The sequence below is a fragment of the Homalodisca vitripennis genome, chromosome 5, assembly GCF_021130785.1.
Source record: "Homalodisca vitripennis isolate AUS2020 chromosome 5, UT_GWSS_2.1, whole genome shotgun sequence".
Classification (NCBI taxonomy): domain Eukaryota; kingdom Metazoa; phylum Arthropoda; class Insecta; order Hemiptera; family Cicadellidae; genus Homalodisca; species Homalodisca vitripennis.
The window spans coordinates 138480167-138502294 of NC_060211.1; the positions used below are offsets into that span (position 1 = coordinate 138480167).

At 30.1% G+C, this 22128-nt stretch overlaps 1 protein-coding gene across 1 annotated transcript in view; it reads left to right on the forward strand.

The window, feature by feature from the left end:
• The window catches only part of LOC124362929 (lachesin-like), a 112883-nt gene that overhangs the window by 86524 nt on the left and 4231 nt on the right, over nt 1-22128 (forward strand). The window contains exons 5-9 of the mRNA XM_046817825.1: nt 7259-7387; nt 13461-13598; nt 19214-19363; nt 20160-20198; nt 20732-20800. Of these exons, the coding sequence (XP_046673781.1) occupies nt 7259-7387; nt 13461-13598; nt 19214-19363; nt 20160-20198; nt 20732-20800 (525 nt within the window). The remainder of the gene's footprint in view (nt 1-7258; nt 7388-13460; nt 13599-19213; nt 19364-20159; nt 20199-20731; nt 20801-22128) is intronic.

Sequence of the window (22128 nt, forward strand, 5' to 3'; positions counted from 1 at the left end):
AGAATTACATTATTTAAACACTGGTATTAGGTTCAATGTAATAAAAAATTTTAAAATGTCATGTGTCAAGATATATCAAGCAACATTTTTATCTAAAGAATTAAAATTTTTAATGAAACCTCATGTCTTCAGACAAAAGAATGAGTTCAATTGTAGTAAATGTCCAACCATGGAATTTAGACTTGCGACGGTAGTCTATCACTTAATAGGCTGACACAAGGTTTCTTTGCTAGAGCATGTAAAAATGTCTTTGCCGTTTTTTGTTCTATCTAAAATAAGCTATAGACTAGACATGTTGCATTATACTTTAGTGAAGCCTTTTTCACGATAGTTATAAATTTGCTTCATAGCAGTATTTAAATATTAATAATAAAATCAACATGTAACAAAAAAACTAAGTTGTATGCTGGTTAAGTTAGGGTAAATGTGTCAATATGCCCAAATGTTAAAATCTTCATCAAATGTAAAAACGTTGCTTCAAAAGTGTACTTAGTTTGTAATTTTCTCGTTGACACCATTGATTACCCATCAGATGAATGTATAATATTTTCTCAGTCAAATTATGTAACATGCAATAATATATACATGCATTATCTCCTAAATAATGTTTAACTGTATAGAAATGTTCACTCTTGAAATTCTCGGTTCATTTTCAATGTGTCTGTAGTCATATAGATAGGCAGAAATTAAATTTTTCCGGCTCCTCGAGTGATAGAATTCGCTAACGCTCAGCGTAAAACTCCAACCACGTTAACATCCCAATGTTATATTAACCATTATGAAACTAAACCTACCCTAACAGTCTTACATAAATATTATTTTCTCAAACAATATTCCTGAAACCTATTCAAAACATGAAAATAATATTTGTATAACACAAAGTTAATAATGTTTCAAGGCAAAGGTACAAATAATATTTCAACACATGGATGTGGAAGACGAGCATTATGAATTATTGATGTAGGCTTTGGAGAAATACCTTCAACTTGTGATGATGTAAAGTAAATGTTATATCTTCTCCGGATCTCTTAAACTCAGAGCGTTTCCGACAGAGTCAAGTTTGCGGATACGTTCCATTCAACTTCGGCATATGTAAAAGGTTGTCTATTGAAACAGTAACATTTATGACTGTGCTAGAACCACAAGCTTGCTTTTTTTGCATAAAACTGACATTGAACTCATTATTACATCATTAATTTATATTCATTGGATCAGTGATAGAAAAACTTTAATAAAATCAATCAATGGATTTAAAATAGTTTCTTTCTGTATGAGTGTCTGGCTGACTGTCTATAAAATTTCTAGAGAAAAAAAATTAAAAGTTCACACTTATAATGGAACCACTGAAATCGATGACGGAGAATGTTGTTACTTTAGATTTGCCTAACAGTTATTATTGTACATAGGTTTATTAGTAATCGTGATCGTCGAGGGAAATAGCAGAAGAAATAAATCCATAAGCAAATTAAATACAATAATATAAGATTTTAACAATTAAAGTTACTCCAACACTTACGTTATATTTAAGGAACGTGTGTAACTTTTATTGTAAAAAAACTGCTAATTAACTATAAACTAATCGAAAAAATGATAATGAATAATGTGGGAAGAAATTGTTATATGTAGTCGTTAAAGGTTGAATGGAACATCATTTATACAAATCGAATGAGTCCCATGATGGAAAATGTCCAGTAATTGAATTTTGGCGAGTTTCGTTGAATCAAATCACTCAGTAGGCTGAAATATTCTATTTAACCTAATGTGAGGATTTAAAAATACCTTTTATTTATAATTGTCCGTCTATATATCTGAAAAAAACGTGTGGTATATGAAATAAGCTAATGACTTGACATTTTCTATGGTATAGTGTATCATACCGTGACCTGGCATATCGACCAGATATATATGAAAAACGTAACAGCTTTCACTGAGAATTCATGCATAATGTTTAGACTCTAGCTCATTTCAGATTTAACGGTACACAATCAAATTGCAAAGCAAGTTTTACATTCCCCGACTATCAAAAGATAAATGGTATCAGCATAGTGAGTGATATACTTCAACAACGGTAGGCAAAATTCTATGGTAGCGTATGTACACTACAATATAACTTACTCCTATGTAAGTAGAAATGTATTATGTTTCAAGCAAAATTTCTACTATACAGATGAAATCTTTATTGATATATCTTTCCACATGATATTATCACGTATTTGTTCATTACATTGGGTTTCACAGCAGTATTTAAATATAAATAATAAAAGCCCATACAAAAATTCACTAGAAAATATATTCGATCTTTTAGAATAGTTATCATACATGTTTGGCAATGGCATATGATACTATCTCTTAATTATAATACACTGGGTTTGTTCACAAATTTACTGCTATTCAACACAAATTAAATATTATTCAATGTTCCCAAGGATCCGATGCAATAAGACAAAAGTCATATCAGCCAATTATCCACTTACTGACGTAATACACGTTAAAATATCATATGAATGAGAACAGTCAGTATACTAATTAGTTTATTCTGTTTGTCACATTGCTATCATGAGACCAATGTAAAAGTACGTGCTAACTCTCAGGCAAATCCTATGAAATAAATAAAATTTCCATCGAACTCGATTTTTCTTGTGTAGAAATCGAGACTCAAACAAAATTGCAAAGGTTACAGATGTCGTGATAACAGGCAGACACCAGCCAGATAAAAATTATAGGTTTCGATCGAGAGCTTTGTTATTGATTAGCTAATAAAAAAGTAATTTTAGGTAGCTGTAAACCACACGTATTATTGTAGAATATCGTGCGTATAATATTCTCAAACATCCAAATTCCCTAAATTATACTCTGGATTTTATTGGCTAAATGTTAGATTTTGTTTTATAGATACACTAGCAGTTACCCACGGTTCCGCACGAAACTTGTTAGCTCTGGACGGATATGGACACTACTTGTTGGTGTGAATTATATTTCCGATCCCAATATTGAGATTTCTTTGTTGCCATGATGAAGAAAATCTATCAATTGTGTATATATAGCCATTGTAATTTACTCCGGTTTGATATTTTTGTTCCATATTAAACTTTGCCTTGTTTCCATATCAAGAAATTGTATGTACATACACATTAATGAGAAGCATTTAGGTCATGTAAAGAAAATCGTGTGTAGGAATGTGAAACGAATCGTAATTAACTAATATTTTATGTATTCGATACATGCAGGTTGCTATATTATATAAAACTTATTTTTCTGTTATTTGTATCAATAAATATAGGTAATAGTACACTCAATGGAATTCGGAGGAGAGATGATTGGTTCAAGAATTGGTTCATGAAGGAGACTAACTTTGTGATTCATGTACACTTATCTTGTTCGGGGATCTCAAACTAATTAAAGATAATTAACGATGGGTCAAGGGGAGTTACTGAAGTAACTTAAATTAATTTTAGTCAGTAATAATGATTTTTTATGATTTTTTTCACCGAAGAGAAATTAACAATGACATAACTGAATAATATAAGTGTTATTATTATTTGAGTACGAATTCAATAAAAACGTTTTCATTTTCATTTAATTGCATTCAATTAGAATGAAATTTGTACAGCTTGTATTTGAAACTTGAGTTAAAATACTAATTTACAGTAAGTAGAGTCCCACGTAATTGAACATACGTTAAAAGTTGTGTGTTATTAAGTAGCAAAATAACAAAAATATCTCTCATGGATGTAAACGATTATACGTCAGACTAATGATTGTGGTAATAGGCTCAGAACGCTTGACTGCCCCAGGCAAGTGCCCGAGGGAACGTATAACCACACGTGAGTGCGGTTAACACTCGGATAACCGGCTACTTGTGTCTAACGTTGCCGCAAGCTCAGCCGCCATTTTGATGAAGTGATTTAGCTGCAATGAGGCCACTAAGTTAATACGATGTAATGCGGGGAGTTAGGCCCCCGGAATGTAATTAGAAGCTCAGCAGTGTGGTGTGCGAGACGCCCTTGCCTGATCCCCACCCCAAGTCATACACCAATGCTAACCCAAGGGCTAATTACCAAGGGGTTTGAAGACCCGTCTGCCACTTGCGGAACAAGTATCCTACGTTTGAGTGGTTTAACCTAACTAATGCGTCCTCTTGAGATTTCTTTCCACATTGTAACTACACAACGGAAACATTTAATTAAGTCTTTAGTGTGTATTTTTATACAGTCAGAAGTTAAAATTGTATTCATTTTAATCACGTCTTAGGTTTTTTTAAAAATACTCAATGAAATAAAATATAATTTTACATTTTAAAATACAAAAACAATTGATTAATAATATTCAATTGTTGTAATGTCATATTTGAAATACAACACGCATAATACACATTTTGTATTAGCGACAAAAAAAACCGTAATGTTTTCTGTATGTTTCTCTATGCGGTACTTCTTGATAGAACGCTTGAGAGCTTTGAAACTTGGTACAAGGCCTAAAGAAGAACTCTATTGATTTTCAAATCAAAATTTTTTAAATATAGAAACGGACTCTTGCATTTTTACATATGGATAGCCATATGGATAGCCACAATTGCTATGAAAAAATGTGCTGTGCAAACAGTGAGTTATTCGTATGACATTTTAACATGTTACATATACAATGACGTTATTTTCTTTAGTTTTTGGTAAAATATTTGGTAATTAATGTCTGGTATTTTAGTACTTCGTGGAATAACTTTATTTTGTTATATTACCACTTTTTCTTCATACAGTAAATGTTCTAACTGAGATAATTATTTTCTTGTTTACTTTGGTTGAGTCTCCACCTCGCGTACTGTTCGATCGGTTAGTACAAAACAAGTACATAGTAACAGAAAACATTTACATGTAATTACGAATTTTTTAAGAATCTCTAGAGGTAATCAAGATACACAATCGATGTTAAAGGTTTTCTCCATGGATAGGCAATCATAGAGCTTGTACAAATTAAAATTGCAAAGCTTGAAATGGAAACACAAGTTGCAAGGAAAATTGTTTGCATGTGTAGTATTTTAAGTGACAACACGGTGTTTAAGTGTTTATTACTTAACAGAATTAGGTGTCATGGTAGGTTAATTACTGATTTCAAAAAAGAATATTTTATTCAGAGAAAATATTGTAAAATTTTACATCATGAATACTAAAGGAGAATGACTACATTAAGTATTATTTGCCTATTTTCATTAGGCACCAATTTATTAGTTACTAAAAATATGTCACTCCCTGAAGAGTACACTGAAAAATCTCTTTTTATTCAAGATGGATAAAAAATTAAGCTGCAACTAATTGGGATGAGATTATTGACATATTTGCATCAATGGATACTTTTAAACTTGTTCTATATCCGGAAATATTACTTTAACAGAATTTGACTCATACCATTATTGTAAGCCATTTAATGAAAAAGTCCATAAATTTTGATACTAAAAAAAAATTACATTGACATGAAGTACTGTAGACGAGGAGGTATCTTTTTAAAGGTGTATAAATAATTAATATACTTTACTAAGGAAATTGCCAATACAAATTAATAGACAACATATACTGTAATGAAGTAATGCATGAAATATAAGTGTAAAATTTGTTTTTAGGACATAATTATCATATTAATCTAACGAACAAATATAAGGAAATCGAACCTAATTTATAATTTTATTTGAGTTACACAATAATCATGTAATAATTTCCACTTCAAACTCGAAAGAATATTTTATACTTGTAATAAATTTAATAGCATTCCACTTGAATTACAAAACTTCTTGACTATTATATGATGTTGTCAGGAAAATCTAATGAACTTACTATCGAAGGAACGGCTTAAAGGACGTTGAGGGGGAGGGGGAAAGTGAATGTCATTTGGGCTATTAGCGCCTCGCCCCACTTTCTCGGACACTTGAGAATGGCACCGTGGACGACGTGCTGCCATACAATAGCCAGTGGTGGTGTAAGGCAGGTGCATTTCGTGTCATAACCACACAAATGTGTTTCGTATATTTTATTTAAGCCCTAAAATTCTATGCAATTAAACAATTTTTACACCAATACTATTCAAATCGTTTTGATCATCCATGTGATTCCTGCCCACCCATTATTCAATTGATAATTTCATAAAACTTAAAAAATGCTCTTCGCCCTTAATTTCAAATGTTATTGCAACATATTTACGTTTTCTACTTGCTAATAATAACATAAATACTATTCAGTATTATTTAGACTTTGTAGATTGTAAGCGCTTGTATTTGGTAATTACTTTAATCGCTACATTAAAATTCACAAACTAAGTTTTAGAATATCGGTTGTGGTGAATTACAAGTTTTATTTATCTAGTGGTTTTTTTTTAGATAAGGCAAGTAAATTCGAAGTCAAATTGTTCTCATAAGAGCATTTAAAAAAAGAGAAAAAGTGGTATTAAAGCTAGTTTCACGTATGTCAATGTAGAATTTGCTCTAGTTTACTCTCCTCTTGGTGCAGCGTGTGCCATTTGGAATCGTGTCTAAAATATTTTAGTGCCCTAATTGTGTACTTGTTCAGACAATAAGAATACCTCTTCATCTGCACCTATATTTAGTAGATTAGGTGTCTCTAAGTCGAAACAATTCACAGAGACTGTGTTTAAAATTTTTTTATCATTATTTCTCAGAAGAACATGACGTCAGATTCCAGGAGTAAATTCTGTGATAGCGTCAGATTTCAGAAGCTGCACTAGGGCAAACATTGAATTAACCCCACCACAGCTATATTATGCCTAGTTAATGATATTTGATATTTGCAATTGTTTTTATAAGAACTACATCACTATTCCACTGTTACCTATAATGTAGATTCACATAAATTAACTTTTCCAGTACCAGGATTCGCTGAGGCCGAATACGGAGTTTCATATTAAATGGTTCATACTAGAATGTCATATAACTGTACTCGGTTTTTTCATACATTTATTTATTTTGAGATCTTTTGAGTGCCATAATGGTTGTCTCTAAGACGTATTTAAATATATTCACGATATCTCAGACAAATTTTATGGAGTGACATACACTATCATCGAAATTGAAGTTGCCGAGACAAAACTGAAGCTTTATGTAAAGTCCATGTGTAAGTTTGTTTTCGTGTGGACAGGCAGACAGACAGAATTGATTTTACATTCAGCTCCTGAAGTGATAAGCAATAATACTCAACCAATTAGTTTAAAAATAACTGCCTTTCATGACATCAATAAATTATTGTAAGACGTGTTTCAGCTATGACCTATGAAGGGGCTGTGCTCAACATATCCCGGGTGAACAGACTGCACATGGGGGCCTACCTCTGTATCGCCTCCAACGGCGTTCCTCCCTCCGTCAGCAAGAGGATAGTGCTGATAGTCCACTGTATGTACCTTAACTCTCGTATAGAGTCAGGTTAAGATAGTAATATTTAAAATTTTAATAAAATATGAATAGTTTTTTAAACAGGATTTCTTTTTAAAATTTCAGAAATAGTGATACATTTTATGTAGAGTAATTTATTCAACCATAGCAACTCAGATGAATACATAACAATACTAAACTAATAAATTGCCTTTTATCATTTACATTGTGATCAATCAATTTTATTAATTGATTATTTTAATTTTTTCTCTGATTATTTACAAAATTATGGATGCATACAATAATAAAATGTTATTAGTTTACTTATCAATACTTTTGTGTGGACAATGTCTGATATATTAACGGATATTAAGCATAATGTTTTAATAGAACTATCTTAAACCATTTTCTTAGAAATTGAGAAAGAACTGCTGGCTAAAAACCAGATTAATCTTCATATATATTTATTTCTCGGTTTAATTGATATAAGTTGTGAAGTTTACTACTAAAGATACAACTTCTGAGTGTAGATGTAGCCTCGTATATTAGAAAACAATAAAAACTGTCCATGCATTTCAATGTATCATTAAAGGTACGCAAAAGAGGAAATGCATGCAGAGTTTAATAAAGGAAAGTTACCTTTCAGGTGGTGTATTAAATGGAAAACGCAAAGGCATTTCATATCGTGAGAACGTTCAACAATATACACCGGTGTCACACTGAAAGGGTGTTTTCTGAGGTAAAACACAATGCAGTTCTACTAAAATAATAGATTTTACCGTTTAATAATCTTCTAAATATAATGTAATAATTTTGCTATCAACACAAAAGTTATTATTTATATTAACTCATCATTGCATCTTGCTTTAAGCGTTTCATAAACCATTAAAAGTGTTTAATGCAATAATCGTTAACATATTATTTAAAAATAGGTTTATTTTCTCTATTGTTATTTAAAAAATAAATAGCTTATTTTAAATATAAACTTTAAAATTTATATCATTTTAATTATTAATGTAAAAATAACACAAATTACATAATGTAACAAACTAAACTATTCCGACCTCAGTATTTAATATGCGCGTAGTATATTTTGTATGCGTGAGTATGTATAAATTAAAAAAGACTACTACACTATATGACATTTGCAGCAAGATGTCTTACGGTGGTTACTGCGTTCTAAATCTTCGTAAGGGCTTCTGGGATTAAATATCTAGAACTAAAACTGTGTTGAAAGATGCTATTAGAATTTAATATAAAAACCCGATAAAATTATTTCATTAATTTTCGTCATGTTAGAAATAAATAAATAAATATCATATTCATTTTAATTTTTATAATATTATTAATAACACAAGAAAACGCTTTTTTATTCTTACTTAAGTGTCATAATATAAATCAAATATAAACGCAAAGATGCACAGTGTATAGTGATGAAAGAAAATAGCAAAATGGCATGGGAACAATTATTTCTATTAAGGAAATTAATACTTTTAAACTGCAGTTTTACAAAAACGCTCTCTCTCTCTCTCTCTATATATATATATATAGATATATATTACATATTTTATGTATACATATGTATATATTAAAATATGTATGTACATAATATATCGAGCAATATACTTATCTGTAGAACAATACAATTTCCTGACTGGCGTAGACCATAGTTGTGAGAATCTGCTCTTATTTATGAATGTGGTGCTATGTGAGAATGCAGGATCACCCAGCTGTTTCCACGGTAGACTGCAGGTACATTCATCACATTGCCAGTAAGCAGGTCTCTGTCTATAGATCAACACTCACGAACACATGTCACATCATATTATAGACGGTCTTGCACATTATTTCCCGCAGTATCATCTATTACACAGGAGAACCATATGAGATATGGTTTTCAGTGGCAATCATTGTTTTTATCTTTTGATAAATCTTTTCTATTTTTAATATCTTTTATAAATAACTGCAGCATTAAATATAATTAATTACTGATAATATTACATTACAAAGTGTTATCATACAATTTCCATTTTCATCATCCATGCTGTGTAAAGAAATACACTATATTTCTTTGGATTGATGCATATTAGAGTACAGCCAGTTTTACCATTAGTTTTAGGCTGCATATAATGAAGCCTTATTTTGGTAAACAAAATATATTCGACTTTCACTGATATTATTTCTTAAATATGTTATTGTACATTATTGATAATGTAGAAAATTGTCCAGGCCAATATTTCACAGAGTAATGCAGTATTATAATTGATTCGCCATTGGTCATAGGTGTATTATGTAGGTAAAATGTTTCCAATAATCATTCAATTTCATCAAGTAGGTTATTTAAACAGCATTTAACTCATAACGTTTACTTTAATTATTTTCAAATTAATAAGTTTTAACACATTCGTAAAACTTACATTATGTTATTTATGTATGTAGATTTTTTTATGTTTGTAGTTTACCATTTTCGACAAACAGATCATACTTCTTGAATCCTAAGTTTACTTAGGCTATGTCATTATTTAATAAAAAATGTTCCTTTATAACACGAAATTCATTTTAAATGTTAATCAGTTTCGGTTTCACTCTTCTTGACTTGAAGATTTACTTTCAGAACAAAGCCGAAATATCTCATCCTTTCAATTGTTTTTGTAATGTTTTTATCCGGATGGGATGAAAAACTTTAATAACATTCAGCTTCGTTTATTTGAACTCACCACTGCGTTTTCTATATCTCATGGTTTATTAAAACACATGATGATTCCCAAACTCTGCAGGACCTTCTTGATATTGTATCGTTCTTCCGCCAGTATATCCGTCTTTACGTCCGTCTGTGTAATAATCCTTAATGAAAAATACTTTAAAAATTGGAGATAGGATCCTCTTACAATAAAAAACGTAAAAGGTAGATCTGGGGATCGTTTTTAGGTAAAAATCCCAGGGGGCACTTTTTCTGTCAGCCTTATTTTTCGTTTGCCGGTATGTTTGATATCTTTTTGCATGGGTTGCTCTTGGTCGAAGGAGAAATCTCTCTGTCCTTCCACTAGATTACCTTACTAGAAAATTGACAAAACTTGGTACTTATTAATTTTGATAAACAAGTAAATGGGCTATTTACTGACCTTCTTATGTCTGCTATTTCTATGGTTACGTTCTGTTGGGCACTTTATTGTCCGGTTGGGCCATTACCCTGTCATATCGGTTTACTTTCATTCGGTTTTGAATATGATTATACAAAATTTATTAAAATTACATTATATGATACCTACATATTATTATTAATCACCTATATCTCTTCACATATTATAAAAACACGTATTTTTTACATTTTCAGAAACAACAGCTTAAGGACATTTGGTTCTCTGATCCCTGTAAAAAACCCTAACCCAAATCTAAAATGTTCACACTAACGTAATACATGCTAGTTATTTCATTAAGTCCATTCATGCGATGTATCTACTTCCAACATTTTATTCACACTTAAGCGTTATCATTTTACTCATTTACTGGTTATTGAGTTTCGTAAACGCTGTCTAAAGGAACATGAATAATACATTGTTTAGATGGATTCATTTAATTAATAAGCCCTTTATAATTTAAAAGATTCTACTCTCATCGCGACCAAGATATACTAATAAAATATACCGTCTTAACCATACATTGATTTTATGAGTTTAACAGGTCTATATTAATTTACTTATACTTAAAACATTAATGAGTTTACCTAGTTGTGTCAGTACAGATTAAATAACATGTTGAAGGAACATTTTTGGATGAATGTTTGAAATGTTTAAATTTCACAGTTTAACTTTGAGACTATGCAGAACTTTAAAGCTGTCAATGAAATAAACTTTAAGTTTTATATTTCATGACATAGAAAAAGTACTTTAAAATTGTACAATAATGAAGAAAGTCTAAAATATTTCAATATTCAAGTACTTAAAATACTTTAAATATCCATTATATGCAATAGGTAATTTTGAGATAAGGTCTTAAAACTTTTAACTTATTTCAACATTGATGCTAAATATAGCACTTAAAACAGGTTTCAACATAAAAAACAAATTCATTATGAAAGGCTAAGATAGTGAAGCTTAAAATACATTTAACGGAATAAAATCTATTATAGACTGTAATATCAAAATAACTATTACGTTAATAAATAATACAATTGTATATCGATTTCCGACTTTTGCAATGGCCCGACCTGTCGCCTTGCTACAACAGTTCGCGTGTCTGTGCCTTGCAACAAGCGTGGGTTGTCTGGACTGCCTCTTACTCTCTCGGTTTCTCGACAATGATGCACGGGTACGTCAGGAGATGCGTGTACGGAACCCGTATATCGCGGGGCGGCCGCGACAGCCGCGATATATGATGCCCTAACTATGCTGTATATTCCACAACCTTATTTACCTCTTTAACGGTCACAGAATCGTCAACTTGTGTGTTACATCGTTCTATTTCTTTATCAATATCTTTAATAGGTGAAATACCGCGAAATATTTACTATGTAGGTTTGGAAAGTAATACAGTTGTCATAGCCTGATATAAAGGGTGACCCGGCAAATAATACCTACTTACGTTGACTCTAAAAGAGGTGATGAAAAGTAGTATGAACATCGAATTGTCTGCTATAATCAGGTTTGCAATGAATTATTGCTGGAAGAAAACTCCATCTGGACATTTTATCTCGCGCCGTTGTTTCTTGTTAAGTTCCACATGTTTTCTAATAATCATCACCTAGAAAAGAAATGTAAACCATGGGATAAATCTGTTTTATTATGAAAATCCATATTTCTACTCTTTAACCATTATTGCTGCTTCACGGTTGATTGAACATAAATTGTAAAGTGAATAAAATTTCAAGTTCTTTACATACATTAGTTATTGCCTAGCATTAGTAAAGTAAGTTGTGGGTACTAGAAAGAAAATGTATCGCTGAAGTTTGCTGATATTTCCTTTATGCGTTTACGCACGTTATAACATAAATAACTGTCTATATAAATTACCAGTAATAAAAAGCTGAAATGGGATCAGCAGGGAATGGTCTTGTATCATATACATTTTAACTCTTATCCATACAAGTTGTCCGAGTAGACACGGAAAAAATTGCAGGTCATTATAAACTATAAAAATGGTTGAGTTAGGAAAACTGTCATATTATAAAAAGTACTGTACACATAGATGGTACTGGATATTAACATATTTTATTCTATTACCAACTCATCAATATGAATTACCACACGTGGCGGTTTTAAATTTTATAAATCAAAACTTAAGATTAGAATAAAAGCAATTAGCTAATGTCTTTTCGACCTTAATTCAAAATGAAAGAATACTTTTTGGTTGTACTCTACAAAATTAATATAATTAGTATAACTTTCATTAATTTCATACGAGAAAATAGAGTCTGTTATTAAAGTAATACAAATTTACATAATCTCTTTAAAATTTATTTTTTACACGTACTTTGTGTTAATGCCTTTTCTCACTTATATTAGGGCTATTTAAATGTATATGTGTTGTTAATTTATTAATAACTCAACAAATTATCGTTTAATACTGGCATAACTCTTAAAATAGTAAAATCTGCTTTATATGGAATGATAATATTTATACAAAGCTAGATTTTGTAAAAATTACATTCCAATTTAATAAGTGCCCTAAAATTGTTAACCTTGACAATTTCAGGATGAATAAAAACGTCTATACTGTCATTACTGTGCATTTAATGATCTAACTAATTTTATAACATGTATCACTGATTTAAATCGTACTTAGTAATAATAAGTTAAATTCAAACAAAAGTTTAATTATTATGTATTCTTTCAAACCACTTGACATTAAGAAGTACCCCAAGGATTCCCACTAGAAACTATTCTACTCTTACTTTATTAAGATGTCAATTCAATAATAGCCTATATATTTTAATCTTAAATTCGGTAATAGTATTTTAATTTTACCTTATTCTGGTGATCCAATTCTATAGCCGCGTTAAGTAAAAAATGTTATCTTTGTAACATTAACATATTAAACTTATTGTATGTGTATATATGAGTGCTAAAGCACATTTCTCTATGTGGTCGTGTCACAGTTCCGCCCATGATATCGGTGCCCAATCAGCTGGTGGGCGCGCGAGAGGGGCAGCAACTGTCGCTCGAGTGCCACTCGGAAGCTTATCCCAAGTCCATTAACTACTGGACCAGGGACAAAGGCCAGATGATCTTTCACGGTAAGTGCTATTCACTGTAACGCATTCATCTGACAACATTACACCGCTATTTCTACCTCCACCTGCCACTCTATTTGACTGACTTATTTCATTCAGAATTGCATTAGAGTAATTGCATGTATAAAATACGCTCCAAGCAAAAGTATAAATCAGTGCTGTGAATTCTCTTCCGGAGAAATTCCAAATTTCTCTAAAATAAATATTTCAATTTATGTGACCAGTTGCTTGAATGAGAATAGCATTTAGAGGTATAAAGTAATCACTCATTGAGTATTTCAAATTTAATTATATTTATTTACAGAATAATTGAGTAACTAATACAATTTAGGGTTGTACCATGACAGAATCTTTCAATATGCTGTTTATCGATTCGTTTAGTTTGATAATTGGTCGTTATCGTTTTTAAAGTAAGGGAATCAATGTTTTTTTTATTTAAATTAATTGTTTTTAATCAAATATTTTTAAGCTAAACTTCTATAAAGGACAGGAAAACATAAATATATTCCTTTTGTGCATTATATGTGGAGCTGTAGGCATTCAATTTAGCACATAATGTTGACTTGCAATGATGAAAAAACCAGCTAGTTCAGGTTAAGGATAAAGTTTTACGCAGTATATGTTTGAAAATGAGGCTGGAGGAATAGTTTCTTCTATTCTTAATAAGATAATCTAGTACATAAACTAAATATTAATTAAAATTATAGTTCATTTGGTAATAAAAATATATCGTTTTCATAAAATGTTTTGTATAGTCCACATTTAAGTTTCTTGCTATAAAATTGGTTATTTGTCAACTTTAATTAGCTACTTTAATTTGTTTCGGGCATAATGTATTTAATGTATCTTTGATAGCCAGGTCAGTACAGTATTTATGTGAAAAGTTATAAAATGTTATTTTTAACTTAGAATTATTAATATTGTAGCATTTTTCACAGGATATGAAGAGATAGTGTATAATATCGCAGACCTTTTACACCAGCACGACACGACAGTAAAGTATTCAGAAGCTAAGGCTTATAGCATACATTATGCCTTATAACAACTGTCAGGGCTCGACTACATCGATCCCGGTGTCAGCTCAGGCTCAGACAGGCTGTTTGACAATGATGTGATTGCTTTGTGGATAGATCGGCCAAAAAAATATCTCCTTTAACAATCCTCTTAAAAAATTTAACCAGTCCATGAAATGTTTTTGTTTACGATGTACGTTATGATAAGACTTACTTTTTACGAGTATAAAAAGTGTATAAAATATGCTTGATAATTTGTACTTCAATTCTAGTTGACTTGCTTAAAGAAATACTGATATTTAGTATTTAAGCGATGATATTTTTCAAAATTAGTTTGTTTCTAGATATAATACATAACGGTTTCTCACTCTAAAAAATGATAAAATGTGATGAGCTAATGACCTATTTATAATAGTTTGTAATTTAAATGTTACTGTAACTTCTCTTTTTATTTCAACCACACACTTGGAACATTCCAGAAGAACTTTTTTACTGTACAATTAAAACGTAATATTATTATCCTAGGACATTTTCTTTAATTATATCAAAATCTCCAGGAAGGTCAGTTTTCAAATAATTTATGCAGTATTATATAAAAATCCATTTAAATCAGGAATAAATGTGCTATTAGAATTCTATTTTTCCTTCCACAAATCATCGTGTAGTATTTTAAATAAAAATTGCACTAGGAGGATATTGTTTTCTTTTCATTGCTATGTTGCTTTTAAAATTTAATTTCATATTAAATGTACAGTTAGATTAAACTTTCAAATGTGAACCTTAATGGGTTATGATGCTAAAACGCAATCAAAAACTGCAACCGTCGGTTACACTTTTCAAATAAAACAGCAACTAATGTAAATAAGAGTAAGTTACATAAACTAAAGTACAGTAACTATTGTCATTGACGTCATTCCACTTGACATTTTCCGAATCGCCGAGCATTAATGTGGTTTAATATGTAGTTGTACGGAATTATAGTCTTGAGGAGAGTGCACTTAAAAGAGCCGGACAATGAGTCAATATTTAAGTCACCTTATAAATAAATAATTTGTTTCAATTGCTAGATTATAAATATACAGATTTCCGAGTTTAAATCCTGTATAGTGTTCATTTCATCACAGAGTATCTTTGGGCGATAAAATGGTAACTTTATAATGTACGAGTAGATTAATCTGGTAAAACGTTTTAAATAACAGTAAAGGTATCCAGAGATGAGTTTTGGCAGAGTATTAAAATTATGAGGGTTTCAGTAACTGTAATAAATGCTTTTAGTGTAATTGGCTCATAATAACTCCCCCTCCCTGTAGCATCAGGCTCGACTCAAAGATCCGCATCCACCCGTATTATAAGCGGAGTGTTCATTTGAGTGAGTATTTCTGGTACTTTCAAGTGAAATGTAACTGGTATAGGAATCCGTTTTCAGCTTATTCTGTTGAATGGTCTTTAAGAGGGGTTTTAAATAAGCATCAAGTCTTTCATTAGTTTTTTTCCTTTGCTGTAAGTTTTGTTGTATGATACAATTACACGCAAACAACGTTAATGAAAAGTTGACCAACATATTGCTAAGAAACTCATTATATTTTATGTAAAACTACATGTCAAAATGCAGAGAGGGATTCTGTTAACATAAACAACTTTCAAAACAGTATTAGTATATAGTCATTTTAACTACCTTGGTAAACCTCTAATACATTCTTTATTGCTCTTAAGTTACATGGTTACCTATTAAAAGCAAAACCTTTAATACATTGACTGCGATGGAGATACATTTCTATCATTTTAATAATCCTAAAGTCGGTATATGACGAATGCGTCAACAACGTATTCTACATTTAATACCATTAGTGAATTATAACACATATTCCAATAATAATTTAATTTAATATTAAAATATGTGTTATAATTCACTGTTAACATAAACAACTTTCAAAACAGTATTAGTATATAGTCATTTTAGTCATATATAGTCATTCACTGGTATTAAATGAAAATATTTCCAATGCTAAGAATCTTAATTCAACGAGTTCTATACTTAAAGATGTAACGGGGTTTAATACATTGACTGAGGTGGAATTTTACTATTTCCGATGGGCTATATTCCGCAATCGACTTTTGTCGCAATGAGGTTTTAAATAACTTTGAATTATTATTACACTATCTTAATAACCATCCACCTGGACCAAGAAATTACGTTACTGATTTGGGGTCAAAAAGTCCAAATTAAAGGTAAAAACTATATTGTAGTGCATTTTTATAGTTAAAAATATTAAGCACAAAATTCTCTCGGGATTTTCCATTGTACTGGTTTTTTCTTTTATTTAATTAGTACTGTGTTCATATTCTGTCATGTTTTAACATTTCTTACAGTACAATTTTGAATTTCTACCTAATAATTTTTCAATTTTGATATTTTATACCATGTTATGTAAAGTTTTGCCTATTAGTCTTTGTTACCTTACAATCTATATAATAATCTTTAGATCTTCAAAATCACATGATTTTGGATTTTAACCAAACAATCATCGTATCATTGTGTACCTTCAATAATAATGAGTGTTTTCAATAACAAGATCTTTTTAAAAAAATTTTTGATGCTATCTCACAAAAAACATGGGTAAATAAAATCAAATTTTCATTTGTAAGTAATAGATTTTTTAAATTATAAACTAAAACAATTACGATAAAATATACGTATTATTCTAGTAAGTTTTTTTACATTGCTGAAGTTATAAGAACGATTTACGAATAACGGCATCTAGCGTTTTTTTTTTTTTTTTTAGATTGGGTAGGTTCGTTAGATGTTTTTCCCAAGTATTATGCAATTACAATTATTAGGCATTTTTGAGATTTCATTGAAATAGAGAATTCGTAAATATATCAATGATACTGTTTATAACATTAATACTGTATTAACTTCAGACTATTTTTATGCAAATAAAGCAACGACTTAATTTTCTGACAACTATCAAAGTACATCTTTGGTAAATATTTTCTAGTAAATACATTTTTGTCTTTTTTAACAAAAGAATTTCAACCAGTTTTCTAGAAAAAAAGCAGTCAGCAATGATATTTCTGATTTTCCAGTAAATTTTCCAAACTTCACTTTCTAAAAAATAACAACTTCAATTTCAACAATATAGTTTACACAAATGTGATACCACTTTTTGGTATCTTTATTTTAAAGAATAACTTATTTTGGATTAATTAATTTAACTTCGGCGGCAGTGTTTCATAACTGAATCTGAAGGGATGTTCTCGTAGGAACGCGTATCCGCCACCGCACTGCCAATAGGCTAAGAGACGGGAATATCGCATGATGGCTCCCACATTTGATTATACAACCCGAGCGTACCTGCACCTCACCCCTCCTCCCACCCTCACTCAGTAACACAGTTAGCCGCACAACAATACCGACAGTCGCTTTACTCGACTAAACTCGTGTATTGTGGCTGTTTTGAATACGAAAATAACTAAAGCAATTCTACATAACTGAATCGCTTTGTGGTGCGGCATAACGACATTTACCGAGTTATGGCTGACTTACAATGCCTTTTATTATATTAAATTTGGCATGTTTGTAAATATGGACTTGTAAATCTTGTAAAAACTATAATAGGTTTTAATATGATTTTATCCTTCTTTAATTTGAAAGATATAAAATACTACGCAAATGGATTCTCAACACAATTACTTTCAATTATTTACACCTAATAGGTTTCTGTACATTTTATATGTGTAAACGTAACACTACTTATTTATCAGGTGGATGTATTTTCAATGTAAACTGGCGTAGTTATGTGTAAACTGAAAATTTCATATCTTCTTCTTTTACACTGTATCTGCCAGCAGTAAATATACTGCTTGTAGCAGAAAATAATGTGTTATTTTAAATCTAGGCAGCCCAATAGATCTCTAGAAGAGGCAAATTGCCGTAAATACTGATATATTGATGTAAAATAATTGTTTCAAGGAGCCTACTTTAATGCAAAGAATGACTATGGATTTGATGGGGTACCCTTGATGTTATAGAAGTTTTAACTTTAACCATCAAATAGTATTTCTCTTTCCCATGATGACTGAACGAGATTGGAATAAAGTGATCCTCTATTTCTTCTAAGGTGACATGTAAAATGACTGTGCCTTTTATTCTTCCTCCTAAGATCTCTAAAAAAAGACGGCTCATACTATACGTTGTGCACCTTAACCATCCTGATTATCCCGTCAATCAGAAAACTAAAAATAATCCTTTTTAGGAATAACGATAATGAAGGGTTCCCTTGTTGTATATGCTTGTTTTAAAATGTTAAGGCCAAAAATGCAGTACATTTTCATATACTCGCATAAGTATTCAACAGTAAAATAGTTTTTATCGTTCAGCAGAAATTAAGGTCTTAAATTATAAGTTCTTTATGGTGTAGTTTTTCTTGTTTTCGTTGGTTCAATTGCTGACGCCTTATATTAAAGATGAACTGTTTTATGCCTTATAGTATTAGCATTATTTTGCAGAATGCATATTATGTCTATATTTCACTATTTGGTTTAGCTTTAAATGTATGAAAAGACTAAAACTGTTCAAAATTATAACTATATATATTTTTCTAGGTGCCAACTTTGAGCCAGAGATGTTAGACAAGGCATACAGAGTTATTATGAAGCTGAATATCCGAGCTATACATCCCTCAGACTTCGGCGTTTATATGTGTGTAGCAAAGAACGCACTAGGGGTCACAGATGGCTCCATCAAAGTTTACAGTAAGTTTTAAGTCAAGATACTATGATGAAAGGTCTACTCGTATAAGCACATTAATTTAAGAAAGCACACTACATATTCTATTGTATAGTGAACATAATGAAATGCACAAAATAATGCATTGTACTTGTATCAATAAAACATTAAACTATATGCCATATATTATAAATAATATAAGGTTTTTTAAAATTAATTCATTAACTACATGTATTTTAATACTGTATTTGCTATGGTTTTTATGAGAAAATTGAAAATGGTAGATTTATAAAGCATGTATCTGCTAGATATAGTTCAGATTAGTCTAATGGATTCCATAGAACCTTGCCACACAGTCAAAGCGTCCGATTTGTCTTTGAGTTAGTTTTTAAATGCAAGTTCAATATATTTTTATGACCGTACTATAAACAGTTGACATTGGTACTGTATATTTAACTCGGCCAAAATGTCCAGAGTGTAAATTTTACTCCACTATTTTCTTACATGCCTCTGCCCATTTTGCAGAGCCTGGTAAAGCTAAACAAAGTCAACTATACGTTAAAATTGAAAATACGAGATCAAATTAAAACGTATGAATCTTATACAATTAGAATGTAAATACATAATTAAATCTCTAACATTTTAAATATTGGTAATCTTTCCGTTGTTCAATAACATCCTAATAACCACATCTTTGAAATGATGCTTACATTTTTGTAATATATTTGTGTGTAGTTAACTTATTTAATAGTCATAAATTATATTTGAATTTAAAATGTATTTTAATTCCGTAATTTTGCTTACAAATAATTTTTGTTTCAGAAATAACAGATGACAACAGTATACGAATATCAGGAAGAAGTAAGCTGAATTATACCAAGTTACAAAACTTAGTATAAATACTAAAAGGCATTTAATCTTTAATTGTTTATTAATGTTATATTTTGCCACATGTTTTAATGTGTTTTAACTGGGAACACTAGAAAATCTTAGCGTTCAATTAATAAATTTGCACATTATTTTCTTTAATTTATACTATATATATATATATATATATATATATATATATATATATACTATAGTATATATTCTGTTTATATACTATATATATATACTTTTTACATATATGTATATCCGTTGATAAGTTACACAAAGATTGGTAATTTTAATTTGAATGTGTTTAAAGCTATTTTTAATTCTTAAGAGTTAATTTAAATTTTAAAAAGCAATAACCTTATAATTAGTTACCATTAGATTATTATGTTTAAAACATCCTTGCCAATTATCTTAAAATTATATTTACTGGTTTTTATGAAGTGCTTGTTTTTAGTTATCTTATTGAACTCACTAAGCGCTATTACGTAAAATCTAACCATTTTTATGTATTTGTGCAGACGAAGTCGTACTGGATGCAAATTCAGAAGACAGCACTTTGTACAGTGGCCATAAACCAAGTCGCCAGAGTAAGTTCAACAAATTAGAGTATAGAAAGACGTAAAGAATAAGGTCCTATACAGTTACATACATGAACACACATTAGTTCTATTTATAGAACCATGTAATTGCAGCAAACAATACGTTTGGAATAGTTCATTTCAGTAATTTAAACAGTTCTTATGTGAGATGATTTGTCCAAAAAAGCTTATGAAAACATTTCCGAAATGATATCATAATAACTCCTGGCTTCATAATAAACAAAGGCTGTTACGTGTGAGAAAGACCTTGTCTGAAACTGACCTTTCTAATAAAGTTTCAATCACAGATGTCTACAGGTAATATTGTTTTAAGAACTTATACCTTTTAGCTACCTATGGAACATTACTTTTTGTATTATTCTATATAAATGTACATACTCATTGCTCTGAGAAAACGTATTCTTAACTTCTGCTCAAACCACTAACACTTTGAAAGTTACCAGTAGTTTATTTAAAGTATTTTGGAAAAGGCTTAAAAAATAAAAAGACTAATAAGTATGTCTACCCTCATATTTGGAGGTCTGTGAAGATTAAAAGGTAACTATTCATTCAAAGTGTAATGAACTTCCCAATGTAGAGTTATTCTTTGATTGCACTATATATATATATATATATATATATATATATATATATATATATATATATTCTAATGAAAATATGCTTAGCATTAGTACATTTAAACGTAAATAAACACTGGACATTTAACAGTCCTTTAAATCAAGTTTAGGAAGTATAAGGTTAGACATTAAATATGTTTTAGAATACTATATATTGGTGCAACTTACCGTGATAATAAAAATTTATGTAATCATTGTTGACACTCAAAATTAAAAGAAAAAGATGTGATGGTCTTAATCTGATTACTATCTACAATTAACAGCACTCGCTAAAATGGACTAATTTGTATGACTAAGATCAATGATATGTTAACTGATTTAATTATCTACATTATTTCTCCAGCCACGTTTCTTAAAAATAAATGATTAAATATTAACATTAAAGTTTGAGAAAATATGAGTATTTCTACATATAAATTCAAGACATTTCTTTAACAATGCACTTAAAGGAAGCATGAACAGACCAACCCTTAAAATAAACACTTATAAACATTTTAGTGGTTTTTTAATTTAAAGAATGGAAGTTTCAACTGCTCTTCCATTGAACCATCAAAGAAAGAGAGATCCTTACCAGATCTACCAAATTATTTTCTATATTTAATGATAGAATTTCTGTAGTTTGAGAGAACAATTATGATCTTATTTGTTGTAATACATCTGAGAGACTTATAATTGTAATGACTGTCCAGATATAATTTT